Source organism: Leptonychotes weddellii, chromosome X (genome assembly GCF_054177405.1).
Source record: "Leptonychotes weddellii isolate Sample4059 chromosome X, ASM5417740v2, whole genome shotgun sequence".
Taxonomy (NCBI): domain Eukaryota; kingdom Metazoa; phylum Chordata; class Mammalia; order Carnivora; family Phocidae; genus Leptonychotes; species Leptonychotes weddellii.
The window spans coordinates 100872494-100897392 of NC_138385.1; the positions used below are offsets into that span (position 1 = coordinate 100872494).

General features: G+C 42.7%; 1 protein-coding gene across 1 annotated transcript; it reads right to left on the minus strand.

Annotated features, from left to right (window-relative positions):
• Nucleotides 1-20163: 20163 nt before the first annotated feature.
• CLDN34 (claudin 34) lies at nt 20164-23017 on the minus strand. The gene has a single exon (XM_081809198.1). The coding sequence runs from the start codon at nt 21506-21508 to the stop codon at nt 20774-20776; it is 735 nt and encodes a 244-aa protein (XP_081665324.1). The 5' UTR covers nt 21509-23017; the 3' UTR covers nt 20164-20773.
• Between the last annotated feature and the right edge of the window lie 1882 nt (nt 23018-24899).

Genomic DNA, 24899 nt, shown 5'->3' on the forward strand with positions numbered 1-24899 from the left:
TAAGAGTCTTTTTAATTCAGGAAGATCCCAATCTCCAGTTTTAATGGAAGGTGTGGATAATGAGAGTCTTCCTGTGAAGTTGGGTTTAGGAATGATGGAGCCAGATACCAAACCTTGGAAGAGATAATACTCCAGAGAATTTAAACTAGTTAAAAATGATGAAATAGGGACGCCTGGGTGGCTCAGTCGGTTAAGCGGCTGCCTTCGGCCCAGGTCACGATCCCAGGGTCCTGGAACCGAGCCCCACATCGGGCTCCCTGCTCGGCGGGAGGCCTGCTTCTCCCTCTCCCACTCCCCCTGCTTGTGTTCCCTCTCTCGCTGTGTCTCTCTCTGTCAAATAAATAAATAAAATCTTTAAAAAATAAATAAATAAAATATACTAATAATTCCAGGGTGCCTGGCTGGCTCCACCAGTGGAGTGGGCAACTCTCGATGTCGGCGTTGTGAGCTCGAGCCCCACACTGGGTGCAGAGATTACTTAAAAATGAAATCTTAAAAAAAAATTCTAATAATTCAGCCAGGTGTTCAAAATGAGCAAACTTTCGGTAGAAGAGGGAAGGCTCTGGTTGGCAATGTTTCCCCGCAGGGGTTCTGGACCAACAGTGCCAGCTTTCAGTGGGACTTGTCAGAAATGCAAGTTCTTTTATTTTATTTATTTATTTGAGAGAGAGAGAATGAGAGAGAGAGAGCATGAGAGGTGGAGGGTCAGAGGGAGAAGCAGACTCCCTGCCGAGCTGGGAGCCCGATGCGGGACTCGATCCCGGGACTCCAGGATCATGACCTGAGCCGAAGGCAGACGCTTAACCCACTGAGCCACCCAGGTGCCCTGAAATGTAAATTCTTAAGTTCCAACCCCGACCTACTGAACCAGAAATGCTGGGGTAGGGGTCTAGGAACCTGTTTTACAGGTTACAAATTTTCCAAGGCACACTCAAGATGGAGCCCCGCTTTGCAGCGACCTCAGGCCTGGCGGGAAGCAGGAAGACATATGGTGTCTGAGTTTGCCTTCCACAGGGCTAGCAGCAGAGGGGTCATCAAATATGCCGTGAGAAGTGCTGGAAACCATCTCTGCTACAACAGTCCGGTTTAGTCAGGAAAATTCTGGATATTTCGAGCCGGAAGGGTTTAATACACGGAATTGGGTATTGGAAGAATGGGCTGGCCCGGGGAGTGAAGGTCGAGAAAAATTACTCCCAGCTTTCAGGAGATCAGGCGGCTGACATTCCAGGAAAAGGCATTTACAGGAGGGGATTTACAGGGGGATAACTGGAAGGTGGGGGGCGAGTGGACAAGCAGACCGGGATGGGCATGAGTTAAGAACAGGTAGCCCTGCAGGCTGACTGTGAATGAGTCTTTCCCGGATTTCTGCCCCGTTTCTCCTAACGTTATCATAGCTCACAGGAATGGCTGCCAGAGGCCATGGTAATTCACTCATACAGGAAACATCCAGGAGGGTCCCCCGAGTGCCACATTTCCACCACACAGCTGGCCAGAGCCGAACCTCCTGGGAGGGGACTCTGACCCTTACTGGATCAATCAAATTCTTTCCTGAGAGACTGCGTGTTGGGGAGGCAAGTCATATGTACAACAGAGCTTGGCAAATGTCCGTGAACGTCTACACTTCTACTGCTCAGGTGCTCAGGGTCATGGATCAGCACTAGTATATTCTTTTTTTTTTTTTTGAGACTGATTTAACTTCTCCTTAGATTCTGCAAACTTACCCCAGGACTCTTCCAATAAATTGTTTTGCTTGTTTGTTTACTTTTTGGTTTAGTTCAGGGTTTCACAACTAGGCGTCGTGCACATTTGGGGCTGGATAATTCTTTGTGCTGGGGGTTATTGTGCGCCTTGTAGGTTGCTTAGCAGTATCCCTGGCCCCTCCTCATTAGATGCCCGTGGTACTCCACCTCCTAAGCACTGACAACCAAAAATGTCTCCAGACATTGCCAGATGTCCCCTAAGGGGACAGAATCATCCCAGGTGAGAATCACTGACTTAGACAAATGCAAGTTAGTTTCTCTTATTTGCGATGAAAGAGTCTTCACATCCCTCATATGTCCCAATGGAAGACACGATTCTCTTACTCGGGGGAGCTCAACACTGGATGAGCAACAACTGTAAAACGCCAGCCATATTTATTTATTTATTTTTTTAAAGATTTTATTTATTTATTTATTTGACAGAGCGAGAATGAGAGAGAGAGAGAGAGGTCAGAGGGAGAAGCAGACTCCCTGCTGAGCAGGGAGCCCGACGCGGGACTCGATCCCGGGACTCCAGGATCATGACCTGAGCTGAAGGCAGTCGCTTAACCGACTGAGCCACCCAGGCACCCAAACGCCAGCCATATTTAGATGGCTTCTGGTCTGAGGGTAACAGTCACACCCATTCCTGTCAAGATCCAAAGGGTCATGCTTCTCAAGGTGGGACGAGGGTTGCTGCCCCGAAATGGGACACCAGTCCCGATATGGGAAGACTTACAGTGGCAGCTTCTGTCCACAGGCAGGAGGGTCTAGAATCACTCTTGCAGCCATGGATGTCCATTTCATTGCCTTCATCACACCTCCCTGTAGGGTTGACTGGGCTTCCTACCAGGCTTCTTCCCTGGAGCTCCTTTTAGGGCCCAGCTGCAGGCCTGGTTTGTAGGGTGAAGAGTTACCTCATAGAACTATGTTGGCCCGACTGAAGCCACCCTTTGTGACCTCACCCATACTTCCTAGCCCTTGCTTTAACCAGGACTGGACTTTCTTCCTTCTCCCAGAGGTTCGGTCACTCAAATCCCAGAATGCCTTGCAGCCCATTCTGTCTGCAAAGCCAATCCGAGTCGCACTTAACATGAGAGAAAGTGGAAATCAGATTAGTTAGATTGTTCCTAGAAAATTCATGCTGGCCACCCAAGATCAACATCATCCTCAGAGTTCATTAATTGTATATCTACTAGCACATCCGAGTACTTTTGTGGATTATGGAATTCAAGTTTTTTAGTTACCAGATGTCAGGGATTGCTTCTTTATCTTTCGGAAAATCAAGCTAATATGTCTTTGCCTTCAGTTGGCACTTAGAGATTTTCTTAATAATTACAGAAAGAGGTATTTTGATCCATGCCTTGGGTTGTAACCCAGTTGGACCTATGGAATAAGTCTTGTGAATTAGCAAGTTACTTATGAGTCAGCCAAGCATCAATAAAGAGATGCTTAGGCGGTATTGTTCATAACAGAGAACAAGTAAAAACAATTGTTCTGAACAAAAGATTCACTACGGCTATGTTCCGGTTTCGAAAAGGAACGAAAACTTTATTATTATTATAGAAACCTAATAGAAATAGAAGAGGAAAGGAATCCACACACAGATGAAGGTAATAGTAGGCAATAAAGGAGAATAAGGCGAAGTCACATCAGATCGGGGACTTACAACGTCCAACCTCATCAGCTGGGGAAGCCCGGTGGAGACAGCCAGGCTGGAGTCCTGACTGAGAGGCCTGACGGAGCGTCCTCCCTTCAGCTGAGACTTGCCACTGACCATCCCCATAAGGGCCATATTTACAGGGCAAATAACAGGGTTGGAAATTAAACATTTGTTTGCCTCCATGCAGTCTGGAGCGAACCGCATCTCTATGTTATCATGTTTCTATATTTTTAAGGAGCCTGGGCTATGTGTGTCTGCCTCCCCTCCCGGATTCTATTCCGGGGGGCCAGCCCCACCTGGAGCCCGAGGGGATGTGGGACAAGGTTTGTAGCTCTGGGCATCCAGAACAGAAGGGCCAGGTCTGATCTGGAAGCCAGATCGTATATTTAAATAACCAGGCTCCCAAGGTCATTCGCACAGCACGAGTCTCACAAACAACATTCCTTCGCCTGCCTGTGTACGTGCGGGTCCAGGTGGTCGGTTATGCAGGACACATCCCAGAAACATCTCTCCGTACAGAACAACAACCAAATACCTACGAGTAGGGGACTGGGATATAAATTACCGTAATGATCAAAGTAGCAGCAGACGCAGCAACAACGACTATGTGTCGAGTGTGTATACGTGCCAAGAAATGTTGAAGAATCTACGTGGATTATTTCTTTTAGTCTCACAACAATCGTACACAAGGACAAAACAATGACGACCAGTTTCGCAGATGGAGAAACTGAGGGACCGCGGTACATAACCAGCCAAGGTCAGACTGTTAGTGGTGGTTGAAGATGCCACGCTTCACCCGGTTGCCTCTGCTACCCTTCCTGCTTCCTGTGCCCGCCCATGGGAGTCAGATCGGACCCTGGCCTGGGCGGGGGGGTTGTCTGAGGATTTGGCGAGCCCCAGAAACTCCTGTACAGTTTATATAATGGTGGGTCTGATGGACACACTTCATTTGTAATACTACAGTGTGACTTCCGTTTTCTGTCACAAACTCTAAAAATGAACCCTGAATGGTTTTTGTGACTTCTGAAGTAGATTTATACTCCAGGAGTTAGCTCTGAATTTGGCTTGGGATGCCTATCCCCGGAAGAAGCCCATGTTAAACAGCTCAGAAGGAGCCTGGGAATATCAGCTCATCAAGCTTCGTGAAAAACTACGGTGGACACTGCTGTATGTTCTGCATAACCTGCTTTTCTTTCCTCCTGGACACAGTGAAGGACTAAATTTCCCAGCCACATGGCTGGTACTAGTCACTGTTCAATGAGCGGAAATACTGCACACCACTTCCCGGCCAACCTATGAAGGGCCCCATGAGTGATGCTCCATACTCCTGTCACTAGAAGCAGACGGGCCCAGAGAACCTGCCATCTACCTATTGAGGACACGTGGCTACAAGAAGGAAGGATCTGGGGCCCCTGAGTCACAACTTGGAGGACCCAACATGAGTAAGAAGTAGACCTATATTGTGTTAAGTCACTGTTGTTTTATCTTTTGTCACAGCAGCTAATGCTCCCCAGATGAACACAAAACCCTTGGGTTTTGGTTGGAATTCTCTTACATGGACGAGAATTGCCAATTTACAACAGAGTTATCTCCTTCATGAACATAGTCTATGCCTCTGTTGAATGATTTGTCTTTCATGACTTTAAATAAGATTCTGTTCTTTCCCATGAAAGTCTTGTACATCTTCTTTTAGATTTAGTCCTTAGGCCACTATTGGCTTTCTTACCATTGGAAATAGCATATATTTTTTTTAAATCACATTCTTCAAAAAGTTGTCACTGGCATTTAGGAATGCCACTGGATTTTATTTTTAAACATTTGTTGAGATATAATTGGTATACCATAAAATTCGCTCATTTAAGGCATACAACTTGCAGAGTTTTAGTAAATTTATATAATTGTAGGACCACAATCACAATCCAGGTCTAGAACATGACTGCCAGCCCAAAATGTTCCCTAGTGCCCACTTGTGGCCATACCCCACTCCTACACCTAGCACCAGGGAACCACTGCTCTGTGGCTGTCTCGAGTGCTCCTCTTCTAGAAAGTTCCTATATATGGAATTATGACTATATAGTCTTTTCTTGGATTTTCTACATAATCATGTTGCCTTGGAAAGATTACAGTTTTGTTTCCTCCTTTCCAGTCCTTCTACTTTTAATTTCTTTTCACCCTCTATTTGCTTAGTGGTTACCCTTAAAATTTTAACATATATACTCACTTAAAATCTGAAGTTGATTGGGGCGCCTGGCTGGCTCAGTTGGTGGAGCATGTGACTCTTTACCTCGGGGTCGTGAGTTCAAGCCCCATATTGGGTGTAGAGATTACTTAAAATAAATTAGTAAATGAGCAAAAGAAAAAAACCCCACTAAAGTTAATTAATGACTCAGAATAAACAAGGACATTAAAAAGCTTTATCCCTAATTATTCCTCTCCTGTCTTCCATGCTATCTGTGAACTCTGTAATATCAACATTGAAAATTATAATCAGGGCTGGCTTAGATATACTTACTAATTTCTTTGTTTATCATTGCTTCTGGATCCAAGTCCTTCATTCTGGGCCCAATTACCTTCTTCCCAAAGTACTCCTTTTGTAAGTTCTTTACCTGAAAATGTCTTCATTTTGTCCTTATTCTCAAGTAATAGGCTAGTAGACCTAGAATTACCGGTTGACCATTACTTTCTTTCAGCACTTTGAAGGTATTTTTTGCTGGTTTTGCTCTTTGCTGAGAAGGCTGGCGTTTGTTGGTCTGACTGTAGGTCCTTTATCATTTAATTTCTGCCTTCTCTCTGGTCTCCTTTAAGACTTTCTGCTTGTATCTGAAGTTTCTGCGTTTTCACTATGATAGGTGTGAATCTATTTTTATTTATCCTACTCAAGACTCAATGTACTTTCTCCATCGGAGGAATCGGATCTTTCGCTAATTCTGGAAAAATTTCAACCTCAGTTCAAATATCACCTTTTTCACAGTCTATTTGTATTCCACTGAAATTCCTGGAGACAGACATACATCAGGCCTTCTCATTCTATGTGTCGTGCTCTTAAGTGCTCTTTCATATTTTCAATGTCTTTGTATTCCAGGCTGTGTTTCAGGCAATTTCTTCAGATTTACCCCCCAAGTTACCCAATTTTCTCATCGGCTATATCTATCTAGCTACCTAACCCTACCATAGAGTTTTATACTTCAAAGATTACATTTTTGGGGGCACCTGGGTGGCTCAGTCAGTTGAGTGTCTGGCTTTTGATCTTGGATCAGGTCTCATGATGGTACATACGGGATTATAGTGAAATATTACATGGCCATTACCAAGAATGAGTGAATCCACACGAACCGTCTGAAGAAACTTCTGCAGTACACCAAAAAAAAAAAAAAAAAAAAGGAAAATGAAAAATAATACATATAGTATGACCATTTGTGTCAAAAGAAAACACATATAATTTTCTTTATAGATCTACAAATAGTTATGTACATACATTTTTAAAAAGATTTTATTTCTTTATTTGACAGAGAGAGAAAGCACAAGCAGGGGGAGCGTCAGAGGGAGAAGCAGGCTTCCCGCCGAGCAGGGAGCCCGATGTGGGGCTCGATCCCAGGACCCCGGGATCAGGACCCGAGCCGAAGGCAGACGCTTAACGACTGAGCCACCCAGGTGCCCCTATGTACATATTTTTAAATTAAAAACAGAATAAACATGACCTTGACGATCTATAGCATGTTGTACACAACAAATCATGCCTATTTACTTTTTTTACCCATCACTTGCTCAGACTCCACCTTTAGATGTTGCCTTCTTTGGGGGACAACGTAAAAATAGCCTGAGGTATTGTGCACGAAGCAAGTGTCTTCTATGAAGGAAAATCTAGATTGTGGAGCAGCTTATTTGGATCTTTTTCCATTTGAATCCTTGGGAGTCCGTGGCAGGCATAATCAGAACATGATCCTCCCAGGGTTTCTGCCTCCGCTGATTAGCAGAAGGGAATGAGGCAGGATCTGCTCAGAGGGGGCTGGTGTGTGGATAACATAAGCGACCGCCCGTACAGAAGATTTTAGGGGCCTCTGAAATACGGCTCCTTGCTATGAAGCCTGATATTCCCAACACTGTATCTGCTGTTCCACAATCTTCTGGGGAATGTGCTTTCTAATGGCACGAAGGCAGGAGTTTTAGTTACATTAGCCAAATGAGTTTGGGGTTGCCTGCCAGCTTGATCACCTCACTCTCCAGGAATAGTGTTTCCTTACCAATGGAGTTCTGAAGGGAACGGACCACAGGACCGGTGAGTTTTGACAGCATGAAGGAATTAGGAAGGAGAAGATCACAAATGCAGGAACACATGCCAGTTGAGGGAAGTTTTGGTGCATCTGTGTCTGAAACCGATGGAGTGGGAACATGTTTTTCCCGAGGACCAAATGTGAAAGACTCCCTATATCCTATTTTAAAATTTCCCCGTGGGCCATGTAGAAGGACCCAAGCGTTTGGAAGATTGGAGAATGGCAAACCGTCCTCGGAGCGGTAGGAAATTTCACACAGAGAGGGGAAAAGGTCCAGCCAACATGAAAAGATCCACGAAGAGAGATGAACCACTTATCGTAAAAGAGGTTTGGTTAGGTAGAGTTTGGGGCTCTGAACAAAGCCCACCCTATCCTGTCTCCTCCCGAGTATTTATTACGCATACCTTGTGTTTTGTATACGTCGTGCCCTGTTGCAAATAGTTTATGAAGAGTAACACATTCAATCCTCATGACAGCCCAATGATAGATGTACAATTATGATCCCATTTTCTAGGTGAGGGTACTGAGCACAGAGAGGTTAAGTAATTTACCCAAGGTCACATAGATATAAACGGTGAAGCCAGGCTCTCGAGCCCTTGCTGTTGACGCAGCGCTTCCGGGCTCTCCTAATAGCAGATGGCATTTATTCACAACAAAAGAGCATCACAAATGGACAAATTCTATGTCAATGATAATAATGGCTATCTGTGGCCTTCTAGATCTATGTTCCATAAAAAATGAAACGGAATCTTGAAGGGCAGCAACAGATGGGAAAATATAAATACTTGCCTCCTTGATCTCCCTGTGACTAAAGACTTTAAAAGCCAATGCTTTTATAAAGGGATGCACCTTCCCTAAGTTTCCTTGGACAAGGATCCATGGATAGATATTGACATAGACCCTCATGAGGCCTCTTTCGGTTTTGTTTCGGTTGCAAAGGTCAACACCATTCTTCCCCCTCTGCAGTCTACCTTCCCTCTGGTCGTCACCTAACTATGCTTAAGGTTGTAAATTTATACAATTTTAATTTAAAACTGCTTGCTTATGATCAAAATTCTAGAACCTCACACACACTAAGCGTGATGTTAAAGTGAACCAGGCACACAACTGTGCAGAGAGGAGAGAAAAGCGCAGAAGGGTGATCACGAATAAGGAGTGGGAAAAACTTGTGTTTTTATTTTTATTTTTATTCTTTTTTACTAACATATAATGTGTTATTTGTTTCAGAGATACAGGTCTGTGATTATCAGTCTTGCACAATTCACAGCGCTCACCGTAGCACATACCCTCCCCAGTGTCCGTCACCCAGCCACCCCATCCCTCCCACCCCACCCCCCACTCCAGCAACCCTCAGTTTGTTTCCTGAGATTAAGAGTCTCTTATGGTTGTCTCCCTCTCTGGTTTCGTCTTCTTTCATTTTTCCCTCCCTTCCCCTATGATCCTTCCTCTGTCTTGTTTCTCAAATTTTTATTTTTATTTTTTACTTTTTGTTTCATACTTTAGTTGAGGTGTAACTTACAAAGAGTAAAAACTACTCACCTTACATGTGCCACTCAAGGAATTTGTACACAGGTTCCCCTGTAACCTCCACTAGGGTAAAAAGAATATTCTGATCTCTTGCTAGTCAATAGCCACCTAGGTCTGCCCTTTACCCATGTGTGATCACTATTCTGGTGTCCCCCACCATAAATTATGTTTGCAAATTCTTGAACTACACATATATGGAAACACACAGAACATAATGTATCTTCGGTCGCTCTCTTTTGCTCAGCATAATGTTTTTGAGATTCAACTGTGTTGTTGAATACGCCACTGCTCCCTTTGTTTCTGTTGTGGTTCAGCGTCCCATCGTATGGGCACGCCCAGTTTGTGTATCTTTTCTCCCATGGATGAACATTTGGGTTGTCTCCAGTTTGGGTCTATTATGGGGAAGAATTAATTGATATTTTAAAAAGAAGGCATATGTTTTCTCATGAATTTGATGCGTATGCTCCAGCAGCAGTAGGACATCTGTACTGTATAGAATTAGGTTTCTAACACAACTGCGGCCAGTCAGGAATCTAGATGGACTTTTGACATTTCACAGAGAACCCACACACACTATTTGCTGCTCCCCTGATTTTCTCTGTTGGAGGAGTCTCTCTCTTAGAAGAGGAGACAAGAGAACTCTAGGAAAGACAGATGGATGGAATCTTCTAGGCTCCAGAAGTCGTGTGTCATTCTTACAGAGGAAGAGCACATGTCCTAAGGAGAATATGCAGAGGACATTGTGGTGGTGTGTGAAGTCTCCAATAAGACCCCTCAGTCATGTGGACAGTGAGCTTTTGGAGCAGAAAAACAGCTCTCCAGCAGATAATTCTATTACTTGCTTTCACCACTATTTTGGAGGACTGTGTCTAAAGACCTCAGATCTCACCCCAGCTCCTCTTTCTGACCAGGGACAAGCCGCTTAGAATCTCTCCATTTTGATCCCTCGTGTGGAAGATGGGAGCCACCCGCCCTGCATCCTTTCTCTGCCACAGGAACTCTGTGCTTCCCGGTGCTCAAGCCAACCCGGCACATTGTCCAGGGCTGCCAGAAAGAGAAAGGTGAAAGCAATCCATGAACTATGAAACATCAATATATTGGGCATTATGACAATTATCACCTCCTGGTGTTTCCTCAGAGTCCGAGGTGGGACTGAGGGGAAGGCTGGGGAGGATGAAGGAATTGTCAGCACTAACCTGGGCCACCCTTCCTCCCTCAGACTGGGAGTGCTGTTACCCTTATGTGGACTCCTTATTTCCTGGGGTCTCAACAACGAATGTTCTGGCACTTTTGATTTCGTCTCCAGCCCAAGTGCCATATGGCATCTCTCTGGCTCCTGGCTACCTTGGAAGGATCTCTATGAGAAAGAATGAAAGAAATATCACCAGCCCTTACAGCATCCTCCAGCACCAACTGGAAATACACAGGATACATTCTCTTTGCTTATTCCTGTAAAAAATATTCTTTCCAAAAGGTACTTCAGAAGGTCTTGAAACACATTTTTTTCCTTTTCTTCTTTTACCCTTCTCCCTCAAGGCAGACCCTGCCTTGGTGATCCCCTCGTCTTTTGTATCTAAAGTCTTTATGACCCATCGACTTGCTCTCTGTTGAGACTGAAGGCAGCAGAGGGTCACCACCTAATTTCCACCAAAGCCAACTCAGTCACTTGCCTCTGTGACCAACAGATGGCAGTTGAGCCACTCTCTCCATGGTCACCATCTCTCTTCTGGGAGAGAAGTGCGTTCGGGCAACGCTTCCTCATAAGCATATCTTCTACAAGCTTCCATTTTCCAAGAAACCTATGGTTTTGATCCACTTAAATTACACAAATCCACTTTCAAATCCCCTATATGTAAAGTTGGCCTTAATTAGACCTATTATAGGGAGAGATTTCATTGGGGGAAACATGATGTTTACCTAGGAACCATTTTACAAGCCATTCTTGTGGTTGCATGGAGAATACATGGGACTCAGTCCAAGGCCAGCCCTGAAGGTCTGAATGGGACTCAGAATTGCCATCCCGCGCCTTTCAAAGACTTGGGAAGAAAGCCAGGAACTCTAACTAAATGCAAAAGGGTGTTATTTCCTCCTAGTTCCCAATGCTTGAGAGCTAAGGGCATTATGCAAATAGTGGTCAGCACAGAAAGGAGATTTACTAAGGAATGCCATTAAAATTTTACAAAACCTCCATCAGAGAAGAAGAATCCGTCACCCACAAATCACGATACAAAGCCTAAGGGCAAAGTGACTGTTTAACATTCTAACAGAGCACCCAGCCCACTTGGGTCCACAGGCAGTGTTTTGGGAACATGTATTTAAATAGCTGATAGACTTATGTCACAGTGGGAAAAAATTTTCGAACCCTATGCTCTCAAAGACTTAAATAAATATTCTTTAAAAAGAAGGACATTCCATGCTAGTCCTTTGAATTCTCTCTGGTGAACTCAGTATGACCCTCACTCAGTCTGTCGCTCCAGATTAAAGTGAGTATGTCTAATTTTTAACCATTAATACCTTATTTTTTTAGTCATTTATTTAGTTTCACTGAGGCCATTTAAACATTTGAAGAGCCTTGTGAAAAGTGTGAGCAATCAAGATGCACGAGTAGAAGGTGCATGCTTTGTACGCACTAGATCCTTAAAGTTCTTGGTTAAATGTTTTGGCGGCTCCTCTCATGTGAGAAATACCCAGTGAATGTTTGGGGAAGGAATTCATCAGTGAGTGAATGAGCTGGAGTTGTCTCTCTCCTCAGCTGGCCTCAAGCAGGATTTTGGAATATATCAGATAGGGTGTTAGGAGGGCTTAGAAGTTACCCTGGGAGCTGACTGGGCCACATACGAAGTTTGGGAGAAAAAGGCATTCCACAGTCCATGAAGGGCATACCTACTGGGTGGGGTCCTCGGAGCAGTGATTTATTGATTTATTGATTTTAAAGATTTATTTATTTATTCGAGAGAGAGAGAGCGTGCGTGAGTGCAGGGCTGGGGACAGAGAGAGAGAGGGAGAGAAAGTCCCAAGCTGACTCCACGCTCAGTGCAGAGCCTGACGCCGGGCTCGATCTCACGACCCTGAGATCATGACCTGAGCTGAAATCAAGAGTCGGACGCCTAACTGACTGTGCCACTCGGGTGTCCCGTAATACAAAATTAAAAAAACCAAATCTTAACTGTTGCATTAATATCACCAAAAGAGAAGAAATATTTATGACCCCTATAACCCACACACACAACCTAAGGCCTGAATGGAAAAAGTAAATATGGGTTGAAAGTCTAAGCATACCTCCCAGCAATCCTACTCCAAGATATCTATCCAAGAGAAATAAAAATGCATTCATTCATAAATCTAAATGCAAATGTGAATAGTACCTTTTTTCATATTTGCCTCATTCTGGAAACAACCCAATGCAAAAAAAAAACTACCTTAAACATTCCTCAAAAAACAAAAGTAGGATTGAACAGAGGGAAAGATCCATACCATGTTCTTTTTTTTTTTTTTTTAAAGATTTTATTTATTTATTTGACACAGAGAGAGACAGCTAGAGAGGGAACACAAGCAGAGGGAGTGGAGAGGGAGAAGCAGGCTTCCCGCTGAGCAGGGAGCCCGATGTGGGACTCGATCCCAGGACCCTGGGATCATGACCTGAGCCGAAGGCAGACGCTTAACGACTGAGCCACCCAGCGCCCCGATCCATACCATGTTCTTGAATAAGGAGACTTAACATTATAAATATGTAAATTATTCCTAAGTTAACCTATAAACTTAGCATGATCCTAATAAAAATACTAACATTTTTTTTTCAGTCTGGAGTAACACAAGATGATTATGAAATTCATATTGAAAAATAAGCAGAAACAGCTAAGAAATTCTAAGGATGGGGAGCAAAGAAGCATATCATATAGCATAGCATTTTTAAAATTTATTTATTTAAGTAATCTCTACACCCAACGTGGGGCTCCAACTCATGACCCAAAGATCAAGAGTCACATGCTCTTCCGACTGAGGCAGCCAGGCTCCCCATAATATTTTGTTTTAAAATAGGACTTTAAAATTTAAAACAGTATAGTATTGGCACATCAATACAGAAATACTCTAAAGAAGTCAAATAGAACGTCCATAAATGGATCCAGTATCTGTGGAATTTACTATATGAAAAAAAGACAGCATCTCAAATCAGTGTAGAAAAGATACTAGGTTTGTTTGTTTTTTTTTTAAGATGTTATTTATTTATTTGACAGAGAGAGCACAGGGAGAAGCAGGCTCCCCGCGGAGCAGGGAGCCCGATGCGGGGCTCGATCCCAGGACCTCGGGATCATGACCTGAGCCGAAGGCAGATGCTTAATGGACTGAGCCACCCAGGTGTCCCGGGGTTTTTGTTGTTTTGTTTTTGTTTTTTTAATTAAGTAGTATGGTACAAAAGGAGAATCATTTTTAAAAGGTAAATTTGGCCCAATATCTCACAGTGTATGTCAGGATAAAGTCTAAATGAATACAGTAAAAATGAAGTATTAGGGAAAAAATAAACACATGCCTTTTGAACAGGGGGGTGGAAAAAATATGCCTAAATTATGACTCAAATACCAGAAGCATAAAAGATTGATAATTAGACAATATATAAACTTTACCAAAACCATTTGCATAACAAAAAATGCAGTAAGCGAAGTTCGAAAATAAAAATTAAGAAAGGATTAAGAAAGGTATTTGTAAGTGAAGGCGCAGAGGGCAAAGGGCAAATATACCTACTATATTAAGATCTCCTAAACGTCAAGAATATTGACAAACTCAGTAGAAGAATGGGCTAGAAATATGAGTAGGTTAGTGGTAGGCATCTGTGACATGGACTCCAAGGATCCCCACCTTCCTCATATTAGTGCCCTTGATCTTCTCCCCTTGACCGTGAGCTGGACCCAGCAACTTGCTTCTAATGCACCGAAAATGGCAAAAGTGATGGGATTGTGACTTCCGTGATTAACTGGAACAAAAACCCATGACTTCCATCCTGCTGGCGCTCTCTGCTGCTCTCTCCCTTCCTTGCTCTGATGAAGTCAGCTGCCATGCTTTGAGACGCTCTACTGAGAGGCCCATCTGGCAAGGAACTGAAGACTAAGGCCAACAGCTTACGAGGAGCCAATGAAATGAATCCTGCCAACAACAAAGTAAGTAAACCATGAGGTGGCTTCCCCACTGGAGCCTTCCAGGGACAGCAATGGCCTGGTTGGCATTTTGGTTGCAGCTTTTGTGAAAGACTGTGAAGCAGAGGATCCAGCTAAGTTGTTCTCAAACCACTGATTCATAGAAGCTGGAAGATAATAAATGTGTGTTGCTTGAAGCCACGAAGCTTCGGGAGAACTGATTACACAGCTGCAGATAACCGACTGACAGATCACTGAAGAAATGAAAAATAGCCTTAAGACATTTGATAAAATGCTCAATCTCACTAACGAGAAATATACATTGGAAACGATATGGAGATACCATTTCTCACCTATCATACGGAAGAAAAATTCAAAAGTTTTACAGAGTATTTTTTTTTTTTTTTGGACAAGGCCACAAAGAAGCAGGCATTTTCATAGATTGCTCGCGGGAACGCAAAGTGTATCATCCTGTGTGTACTGACCCTGTGCTCCCGGAGTCCTAGGAATCTATCTTAAAGATACGCTGGCAAAAATACAAAAAGAGGTATGCACAAAGGTGTAATACATATACACATGCAGAGACACCTAACTGGCTGAATAAACTCGGGAGCAGCCACACAATGGAATACTATGCAGCCTTAACACAGTGGGCAAGACCTCTGTAGGCTGATAAAGTGATCTGCAGGAATTTCTTGTCAAGTGAAAAAGACAGGTATATATATACACACCAAATAATATATATACTATGGTTGCATTTTGAAAAAGATGGAATATGAATATACAACATTCATATTTGCAAAAGAAAATATTGGAAAATTAACCAAAAATTTAAAAGTTGTCTAAGATGGGGGTGGTGCCTGAGTGGCTCAGTCGGTTAAGCGTCTGCCTTCGGCTCAGGCCATGATCTCAGGGTCCTGGGATCAAGCCCCGCATCGGGCTCCCTGCTCCGCGGGGAGCCTGCTTCTCCCTCTCCCACTCCCCCTGCTTGTGCTCTCTCGTTCTCTCTGTTAAATAAATAAATAAATCTTAAAAAAAGTTATCTAAGATGGGAAAGAATAGAATGAGGATAGGAACAGACGTTTATTGAGACTAAATCTGGTTTAGTAATTTTGACTTGAAAATAAGTATTTCACATATTCAAAAAATAAAACTATGCCAAAAACACGAAAGTAAAGATAAAAAACAAGATGAAATGAATAAACTGCATTGCTTACTGACTTGGTGATATAACCATCATTATATCAACAAATTTCACAATGCTGTATTTTGACTATATACACCTAATACAATGCATTTTAGAGACAAACAGGGCTTAAAAGAAACCTTAAGCTTTATTCAGTAGTCTTATGGCTAATAGTGATATCAGTAATATATAAAAATTTTTATATCTCACAGAATAAATATGTTAATATTGTTGGGTTTGGGGGGCGCCTGGGTGGCTCCGTCAGTTAAGTGTTTGACTTTTTTTTTTTAAGATTTTATTTATTTGACAGAGACACACAGCGAGAGAAGGAACATAAGCAGGGGGAGTGGGAGAGGGAGAAGCAGGCTTCCCGTGGAGCCGGGACCCCGATGTGGGGCTCGATCCCAGGACCCTGGGATCATGACCTGAGCCGAAGGCAGATGCTTAATGACTGAGCCACCCAGGCGCCCCAAGTGTTTGACTCCTGATTTCAGCTCAGGTCACCATCTCAGGGTCGTGAGATCAAGCCCTTCATCAGGCTCCATGCTCAGGGGGAGTCTGCTTCTCTTCTCTCTCTCTCTGCCCCGCCCCCCACCCTGATTCACGGGCATGCTCTCTCTCTCTAAAATAAATAAAAGGATCTTAAAAAAAATATTGGTGGGTTTTCAATCTGGGAGAAAGAAATGTAATATCATATTGCAGCTAAAGATTCTGTAAGTTTGAATTGAAAAATGTTTTACAATTTTTTCCTCTTAAAAATTCATATATCCTAGTCCTGTCCACTAAAATACCTAGATACAAAGACAAAGAATGAGCACCACCAGTGTCTAAATTGGTCATTTCTAAATACCATCTCCATGTCTTGGGCTCACTGAAGGAATGGCATGCTAGTTCAAGGTCTTGGGCCTGAAATGTACATGATGCACCTAGGTCATCTTGTTGAGGCACAGAAAAGCCTCAAAGACTAACGAGGACTGCTAGTGGAGTTTCTTCTTGGAGCGATGAAATGTTCTGTAATCAGGTAAGTGCTGCTGGCTGCACAGTTACGTGAATATACTAAAAACCACTCGTACATGTGGTTTTTTATGGTATGTGAACTATACTTTACTAAATTGTTATTAAAATGTTAAAGTATTTTTAATAACAAAAATGGGATGGGAACCACCATCATGACTGCTGTGCAGGCCGCAGGAATCATGATTGACCATGAGTCATGGGAAGTATCCCTCAATTGATGGGGATAGAGAATCAGCTAGTGAAGAGTTTCATTAAATGGAGCAACTCTGGATTCCAGGAAGAGGGATATGGCTAATACCAGCGTGTACTGAGCACACTGTCACAATACAGGTTTTCAACGGGCAAAACCTTGCCAGTATATAATGTAAATCTCAGAGAATTGGAAAATTACGAAAAAAATCCACTAAGACATAGAATGGAGCATAAAGAACACGAAAAAAATGCTGAATGCAAAAAGCAGATTTTTCAAGCAAAACACGTAGTCAGGAATCCAGTGTTTTTACGAAAGTATTCCAGCATCATCCAAACAGGCATGGGCCATAAAAGAGCTACGTGCTCTGGGAAAAGACTTAGAGGTTTTTTGTTTTTTTTTCAAACATACTGGAAAACATGCTGAAAGAGTTGAGATGAAAACAATACCATGTCCATGGACTTCAGCAACCTTCATCAAAACGACGGCAAGCTCTCAGAGGGGGAAAAAGTTCAAACAGGCATGCACATAGATTGCGGGCATGCACATTATCGACAGGCTAATGTCTCAAAATCCTCGCGACTACGATAGTGCCATGATCTTACTGCGTTTAGAATTTGCTTTGCTCCTGGGGCCGCCTGGGTGGCTCAGTCGGTTGGGCGGCTGACTCTTGATTTCGGCTCAGGTCATGATCTCGGAATCCGGGGATCGAGCCCCACGTCAGACTACAGGCTCAGCAGGGAATCTGCTTGAGATTTTCTCCCTCTCCCTGTGCCCCTCCCCCCACTCATGCACGCTCACTCTCTAAAATAAACAAATCTTAAAAAAAAAAAAGAATTTGCTTTGCTCCTGGATAGTGTCTCTGCAGAAAAATTCTTCCCTTTGAAATATTGACATGTTTCTGTAGTCATGTCTCTTGAAAAAAAAAAATGGACAACGGTTTCAGTAATGATTTGAGTTTATTAAAAAGGCTTTTTTTCTAGAGCGCCTGGATGGCTCAGTTGGTTGAGCATCAGATTCTTGGTTTTTGCTTGGGTCATGATCTCAGGGTTGTGGGATCGAGCCCTGCATTGAGCCCTGCACTGGGCTCTGGGCTCAGTGGGGAGTCTGCTTAAGATTTTCTCCCTCTCCCTGTCCCTCTGCCCCTCCCCCTGCTTGTGTGCTCTCTCTCTAAAATAAATAAACCTTTTTAAAAAATGCTTTTAGGGCGCCTGGGTGGCTCAGTTGGTTAAGCAACTGCCTTCGGCTCAGGTCATGATCCTGGAGTCCCGGGATCGAGTCCCACATCGGGCTCCCTGCTCAGCGAGGAGCCTGCTTCTCCCTCTGACCCTCCCCCCTCTCACGTACTCTCTCTCATTCTCGCTCTCTCAAATAAATAAATAAAATCTTTAAAAAAAAAATGCTTTTATTTTTTGGGGCACCTGCCTGGCTCGGCCAGTAAAGCATGTGACTCTTGATCTTGGGGCCATGAGTTCAAGCCCCACGTTGGGTGCAGATTAAAAAAACGCTTTTTTTCTTAAACTTTAAACATAGGAACCATCACTGAAAAATGTTTAATAAAATGATTTTAAGCAGGGTATATCTGTACTCATTAATATTGTAGGTAGGTTTTTAGCTGGTAAAGTTAATTTGTTTTAAAAATAAACTGAACATTATGAGAAGGGAGAGTTTCCAGCATGTCCATAAAACAATAAATCAATTTATAGAAACTGTCATTTATTTTGAAAGTGAGATCCATGAATAGGTTTCAAGAGATCTGTGAATCGGTACAAAATTTTGTGTGTATGGGAATTATTCTGTGGAGAATTTCCACGAGGTTAAGAACACTGGTATTAAAAGTAATTAGACACAGAGTAAATAAATATACTTTAATTTCAACATCTAACATTTGATGCATATAGTTGTTAACTCTATTACTGATATGTCCTTCTCTCTATTTTGTTCTTTAGGAAAATCATTTTAATATAATGAATTTTATTGATAAAGTAGAGTTGTTTGAGGTAAATAGGTTATGATTGTCTGGAATAAAGTTTTTTTTTTTTTTTTAATCTTAAAATAATCCTGATAGAGACATGTCAAAGGCCACACGTCCGTGTGGCTCCATTGCCAAAGATGAGCCAGTCTGATCATAAAAGGAATAATGAATGCAGCTGAGGGAAACACTTTGAATACATAGGTAGCCACAAAGTTACCATTAAAAACACTGATGAGACAATTAGGGAAATCTGAATATGGGCTACGTATTTGATTACATTAGGAAATTATTCACTTTTCTTGGTGTGATAATGACAATGTGGTTAAGAAAAAGGAGTCCTTGGGCACCTGAGTGGAGTCGTTAAGCGTCTGCCTTCGGCTCAGGTCATGGTCCCAGGGTCCTGGGATCGAGCCCCACGTCAGGCTCCCTGCTCCGCGGAGAGCCTGCTTCTCCCTCTCCCACTCCCCCTGCTTGTGTTCCCTCTCTTACTGTGTCTCTCTCTGTCAAATAAATAAATAAAATCTTTTTAAAAAAACCAAAACATGAAAACAATCTCATGAGTTCTTGATACTCAAAAAAGAAAAAAGACAAAAATGAAAACTGATAGTGAAAACAATTTAAAAAATACATAGGTCAACACCAAGATAATTAATGCATTCTTCCTCCTTCCTCTAGAAATTTAACAATTAAAGGGGAAAAAAATGAAGCACTTACCTTGTCTTTTGTGTATGAGCTGCATTTTAGAGAACCCAAGTGGCCATACTTGATAAGGGAAAGTTCTTCTTTACAAGAGCATCCCAGCTAATAAATCTGACAAGAATGTTCACATTAGAAAGTCACCACTTGTAATCCTTAGTGCAATAATTGATTTGCACAAGGACCATCAAAAGGTGGAAGGCTGATGAAATTTACAAGAGGGGTTGAGTTTTCCCCTCTGGATCTAGGCATCAATCTTAGCATCACTAAAGAGGTAAATTACCCTGCCACCTGTTATAATGTACTCAGTATCAGTACAGGGCCTTGCCTTTGAAATACTCTTCCACAAAGAGCTGACCTGGAATCTAATGAAGCCTCGAGATGTAACAAGTTTAATGGTAGGAAAATCGACCCACTTTCTTCAGCAAATCAAAATTATTAAGAAGAAAAAAAAAAAGGCAGGGGTGCCTGGCTGGTTCAGTAGGTGGAACATGAGACTCTTGATCTTGGGGTTGTGAGTTTGAGCCCCACGTTGGGTGTACAGATTAAAAATTAAATCTTCAAAAAGAAAAAAAGGCAGAGGGGGTGTGATAAGGGAAGTACTTTAGTTTAAGAGACAGAGTGGGCATCTTGTGTGGAAAAGATAAAATCGTAGAATTATTTTTGAGGCATTTAAAAATTCTGATATGTATTTGATAACAAGGAATAATTGTTAAATTTTTTTAGGTATAATATGGTCATGCAAAGAAATGTCCACATTTTCTAGAAAGTAATATTGAAATATATAAGGATGAAGGGACATAATGATGTCCCTTTGGAAAAAAACAGACTAAAAGCAAGGAGCTATAAAGCTAATATGACAGAATCTTGATAATTGTTGAGTGTGATAATGAGTGTGGGGTGATTCCTCCTATTATTCTACTTCTGCATATTTTGGAGAATTTTATATGATAGAGCGATGTTATCACCATACCACAAGAAATAACGTTGGTTGTTTTTAGCAGAAGTTTAAGAGGAAACGTAAGAATCACAGAAAAATCTCATTTCCACACACTAGGTTTATAGTATTGATTATTTATTGAACAATAATTAAAATACAGATCCAATAAGACCAACTGGCAGGTGAGGAAGATTTTTTTTTTAAATGAAATTTCCTCAATTCAATCAATGAACTGGTGAATCAATGAAACAAAGACACAGAAGGTAAAGGAAGGAAATAGTTGGCCACCTTCTGCCCAAAGCTACCTTTGCCATGGTCTTGAATCTTTGGAAATATTTGATAGAACATCCTACTAATACTTCTCATAAACCCTTGGTCAAGCTGGATTCGCAAAGCCAACGCAACCAGGACTTTTACATCTCTGAAGTTTGAGGGTGAACTTAGTTCACCGTGGGGAGTTTATAAGCGAGGAAAAGTAACGCACTTAACATCGTCATGAAGGCAGCCAGACACGCCACCAGAAAGGCACTGCCAATCTCCTGAGTATTTGGCTTGAAGGGTATAGCGAGAGATGGCGGGAAGGTAATACCCTCTTCATTCACCACGGAGTGGTAATTCCAGACCACAGCGATTGAGATACAGATGCCAGCAGCCAGGTTCAGAATTCCTGAAGCAACAGATGGATTGAAGGTGGCATTCCCCTGACGAACTCCCATGTACACATTTCTAAGTGCAAAGATGATGGAGGCTCTCCCCAAAAGGCCTAGAATGCTGGCGACCAGCAGGAGATTTTGAGAAACACGAATATCAAGAGGGAGGTAAGTATCACGGTAGCTGAAATGGCGACACAATTTGGTTCTGTTATAGTTGCTGATATGGTGGTAAATGCAGACTTTCCACATTCCCACACAGACCGGGCCAGAGGGAAAGAGAGAGGTGTTGTCCATGTGCCACACTCTCCACTCCACGAGGCCCATGGAGGTGGTGGTGAGGATCCATCCAACCGTGGCGATAGCAAAACCTGCCACTTGGCAGTTAGCGCTATTGATGAACAGAAGCATGGCGGCCGCGCACCCAGGGAACTGCAAACAAACACAGAGCACTGTGACGGTGGGGCCCTTGGGCTTGGAACAACCCCCGTGGGTACGCAGAGCTATATTTGGGAATGGAGACATGGGACGTTCACATTCTGCTGGTGGGAGCACAGAGCGAGCACACTTTTGTGAGAGGACCTTTGGCACTATTCATCAAAAGCCTTAAAAGGTGCCGACTTTCAAACAGGCAGTTCCATTTTGGGGCATTCGTCCAAAGAAATAATTACGATCAGCCACATATATATAGTCATGAAGTGGTCATCATGGCCCTGTTCGTAATACTGAAAAATGGGACACATGTTCAAGTCCAACAATTGAGCTTGGTTAAATAAGTTATGTTATATCGGTGCAATGGAGCTATGTGCTAATGTTCAATATATGGCTGGAATCGAGCAAGGGGTAATATTTTGTGTTTGGCTCTGCTCACTTGCATAACGTTTTAAGTTTCATCCATGTCCTGCCATGTATGAATAGTTTGTTCCTTTTCATTGCTGGGTCCTATTCAATTGGAGGGATAGGCCACAGTTTAAGTTTTTGGACATTGGGATTGGTTCCAAGTTTGGGCTATTATGAATAGTGCTGCTCTAAACATTTCTATGTAATATTTTGTATGGGCATACGTTCTCATTTCTCTTGTGTAGATATCTAGAGTGGGGCTAGTGGGGCATATGGTAAGTGTTGCTGAACTTTTTAGAAAGTGCTAAACCATTTCCCTAGTGGCTCCACCATTTTGCATTCCCACCAGCACTGCATGAAGGTTCCGGTTTCTCTATCTCTTTTCCAACAGTTGATATGTTTCACCTTTTTGATTACATCCATTCTAATTACCATTAAAACATAATGTAACCAAAAGGAAGATGTCCCCAATATGTCAAGTACAAACAGTAAGTTACAAAACAGTACATATAATCATGGATATAAGTAGAACTGGAAGTCTGTATGCTAAGTTAGTAGGAGATATTTTTAACTGGGTTGGAGGGATTATGAGTTTTTAAAACTATTTGTATTGTGAAGAATCGTATAGCACACAAAATCTAAGTGTACAGCTCAATGAATTATCACAGGGCAAATAACCACATATACACCACTTGGTTTAAGATATATGACATTATCACTTCCTTATTTGTCTTTATCTTTTTTCACCTTAGCATGAACCCCCAAGCATCTTTATTCAATTCTGCCTGTTTTTCAAAACAGGGATCATGCAGTAGGCATTTCTCTGTGACTGGCTTCTTTCACTCAACACTGTTTCTGACCTTGGATTGTGATTTTTTTTTTTAAAGATTTTATTTATTTATTTGAGAGAGAGAGAATGAGAGAGAGCACATGAGAGGGGGGAGGGTCAGAGGGAGAAGCAGACTCCCTGCCGAGCAGGGAGCCCGATGCGGGACTCGATCCAGGGACTCCAGGATCATGACCTGAGCCGAAGGCAGTCGCTCAACCGACTGAGCCACCCAGGTGCCCTGGATTGTGATTTTTTAAATGATGTCTGGCTGGGGCTCCTGGGTGGCTTAGATGGTTAAGCATCTGCCTTCGGATCAGGTCATGATCCCAGGGTCCTGGGATCGAGCCCCGCATCGGGCTCCTGGCTCAGCGAGGAGCCTGCTTCTCGCTCTCCCTCTGCCTCTCTCCCTGCTCATGCGTTCTCTCTCTCTCTCTCTGTATCTCTGTGTCTCAAATGAATAAATAAAATCTTAAAAAAAAAATTAAAAAAAAATGATGTCTGGCTGTTCAAGCCTTTTAAGGTATTTGTCATGATTTTTTAGATAAAAACAGTAACAAAGGCTTCATTAAAGTTATGAAGCAATGGAGGATGAATTATATCTGGTACATAACTACACGTAGGAGCTCTTACTCATTCACCATGAAGACTTAGCAGATATAAAAGTAGAATATTTCGTAATGTGGGAAAACATCCGTGATGGGTTGAATTTAAAACACAGATAATAAAACTACAAGTTTGTAGCGTGATCTTATTTATGCCCATCCTAAAATAAGATGGAAAAATGCAAGACAAGATGCCTCTATTGGGATTGCTAGTGATTTTTTTTTTCATGTTTTAAGGTAAAAGTACTACTTTTTCAATTGGGGACAAATGAGGGAGTACAAGGAGTGCAAGTATAGAAATGAATAAAGATAAGGCAGAAGCAGGCGTGGGAGCCAGTTCATGGAGGGCATCAAGGGGTCTGGACTTTATTATGGGGGCATCCCACGCTGGGACGTATTGATTTACCATTCATGTGTGGTTTGCGTGGGAGAAAGAGGTGTGTACTTTTAAGGAAAGCTCTTCGAAATACCTCGCTAAGTGAAAATGTGTGTTGCAAAAGCATGTGTATAGAAATGGCTCCCTTGGGGTGCCTGGGTGGTGCAGTCGGTTGAGTGTCCGACTCTTGGTTTTGGCTGGGGTCGTGATCTCAAGGTCATGAGATCCAGCCCTGCATGAGGTTCCGTGCTCAGTGCGGAGTTGGCTTGGATTCTCTCTCCCTCTCCCTCTGCACAACCTTCCCTCCATGCCCAGCATCCTCTCTTCCTCGGTTTTAATTTTTTGCCAGAAACACGTAATGCTCTTAAAAGGTAAACGATGAATCGAGAAAGGGGAGAGAAGCGGGACAGAGGCAGGTCACGCCTCCTCTGAGGGAGGTGAGTGGCGCCAGGCCCTGGGCTGAGCCGGACCTCGGGGAGCAGGGAGGGTGGGGAGGGCACGGGAGGGCTTCGTGGGTAGCGGCTCAGCCTCCCGCAGCACTCCCGAGCCCCGGGCTCTGTGCCAGGTCGGCAGTTCCTAAACTTCTTGGTCTCAGGACCAAAAAGGTCTCCACCCTTTGCACTTAGAAGCGGTGGAGGTAGGCGGTTACTGGGTCATGGAGTTTCAGTTTGGGAAGCTGAAAAAAGTTCTGGAGATGGATACTGGAGGGAGGTGATGGTTGCACACAAGAAGCTACTTCATAGGGGCGCCTGGGTGGCTCAGCCGTTAAGCGTCTGCCTTCGGCTCAGGTCGTGATTCCAGGGTCCTGGGATCGAGCCCCGCATCGGGCTCCCTGCTCCGCGGGAAGCCTGCTTCTCCCTCTCCCACTCCCCCTGCTTGTGTTCCCTCTCTTGCTGTGTCTCTCTGTCAAATAAATAAAATCTTTAAAAAATAAAAAAAAATAAAAAGAAGCTACCTTCATACCACTGACCTGGACCCTTAAAAATGGTTAAAATGGTCAATAATGTTATATATATTTTCCTACAATAAGAAAAAAAAACCAAAAAATTTATTGATGACCCCAAAGAGTTCTTGTTCTCACAGTTTATATCCACTGATATTTACCATATCAGGAATTAAAAGTGAGAAATTTAAAATTACTTATTACTTCATGTAATAAACATTATGTATTAACAAGGATTTTTATGAAAAGTGGCTATATTTTCCAAACAGAATTTAGAGGATATTGCTTTTAGCAATCTGCAAATTGTGTGTAAATTACACATTAAA

What these genes read in the sequence shown, in the direction of transcription:
- CLDN34 (XM_081809198.1), bottom strand. Translation starts at nt 21,508, where the DNA reads ATGTCTCCATTCCCAAATATAGCTCTGCGTACCCACGGGGGTTGTTCC.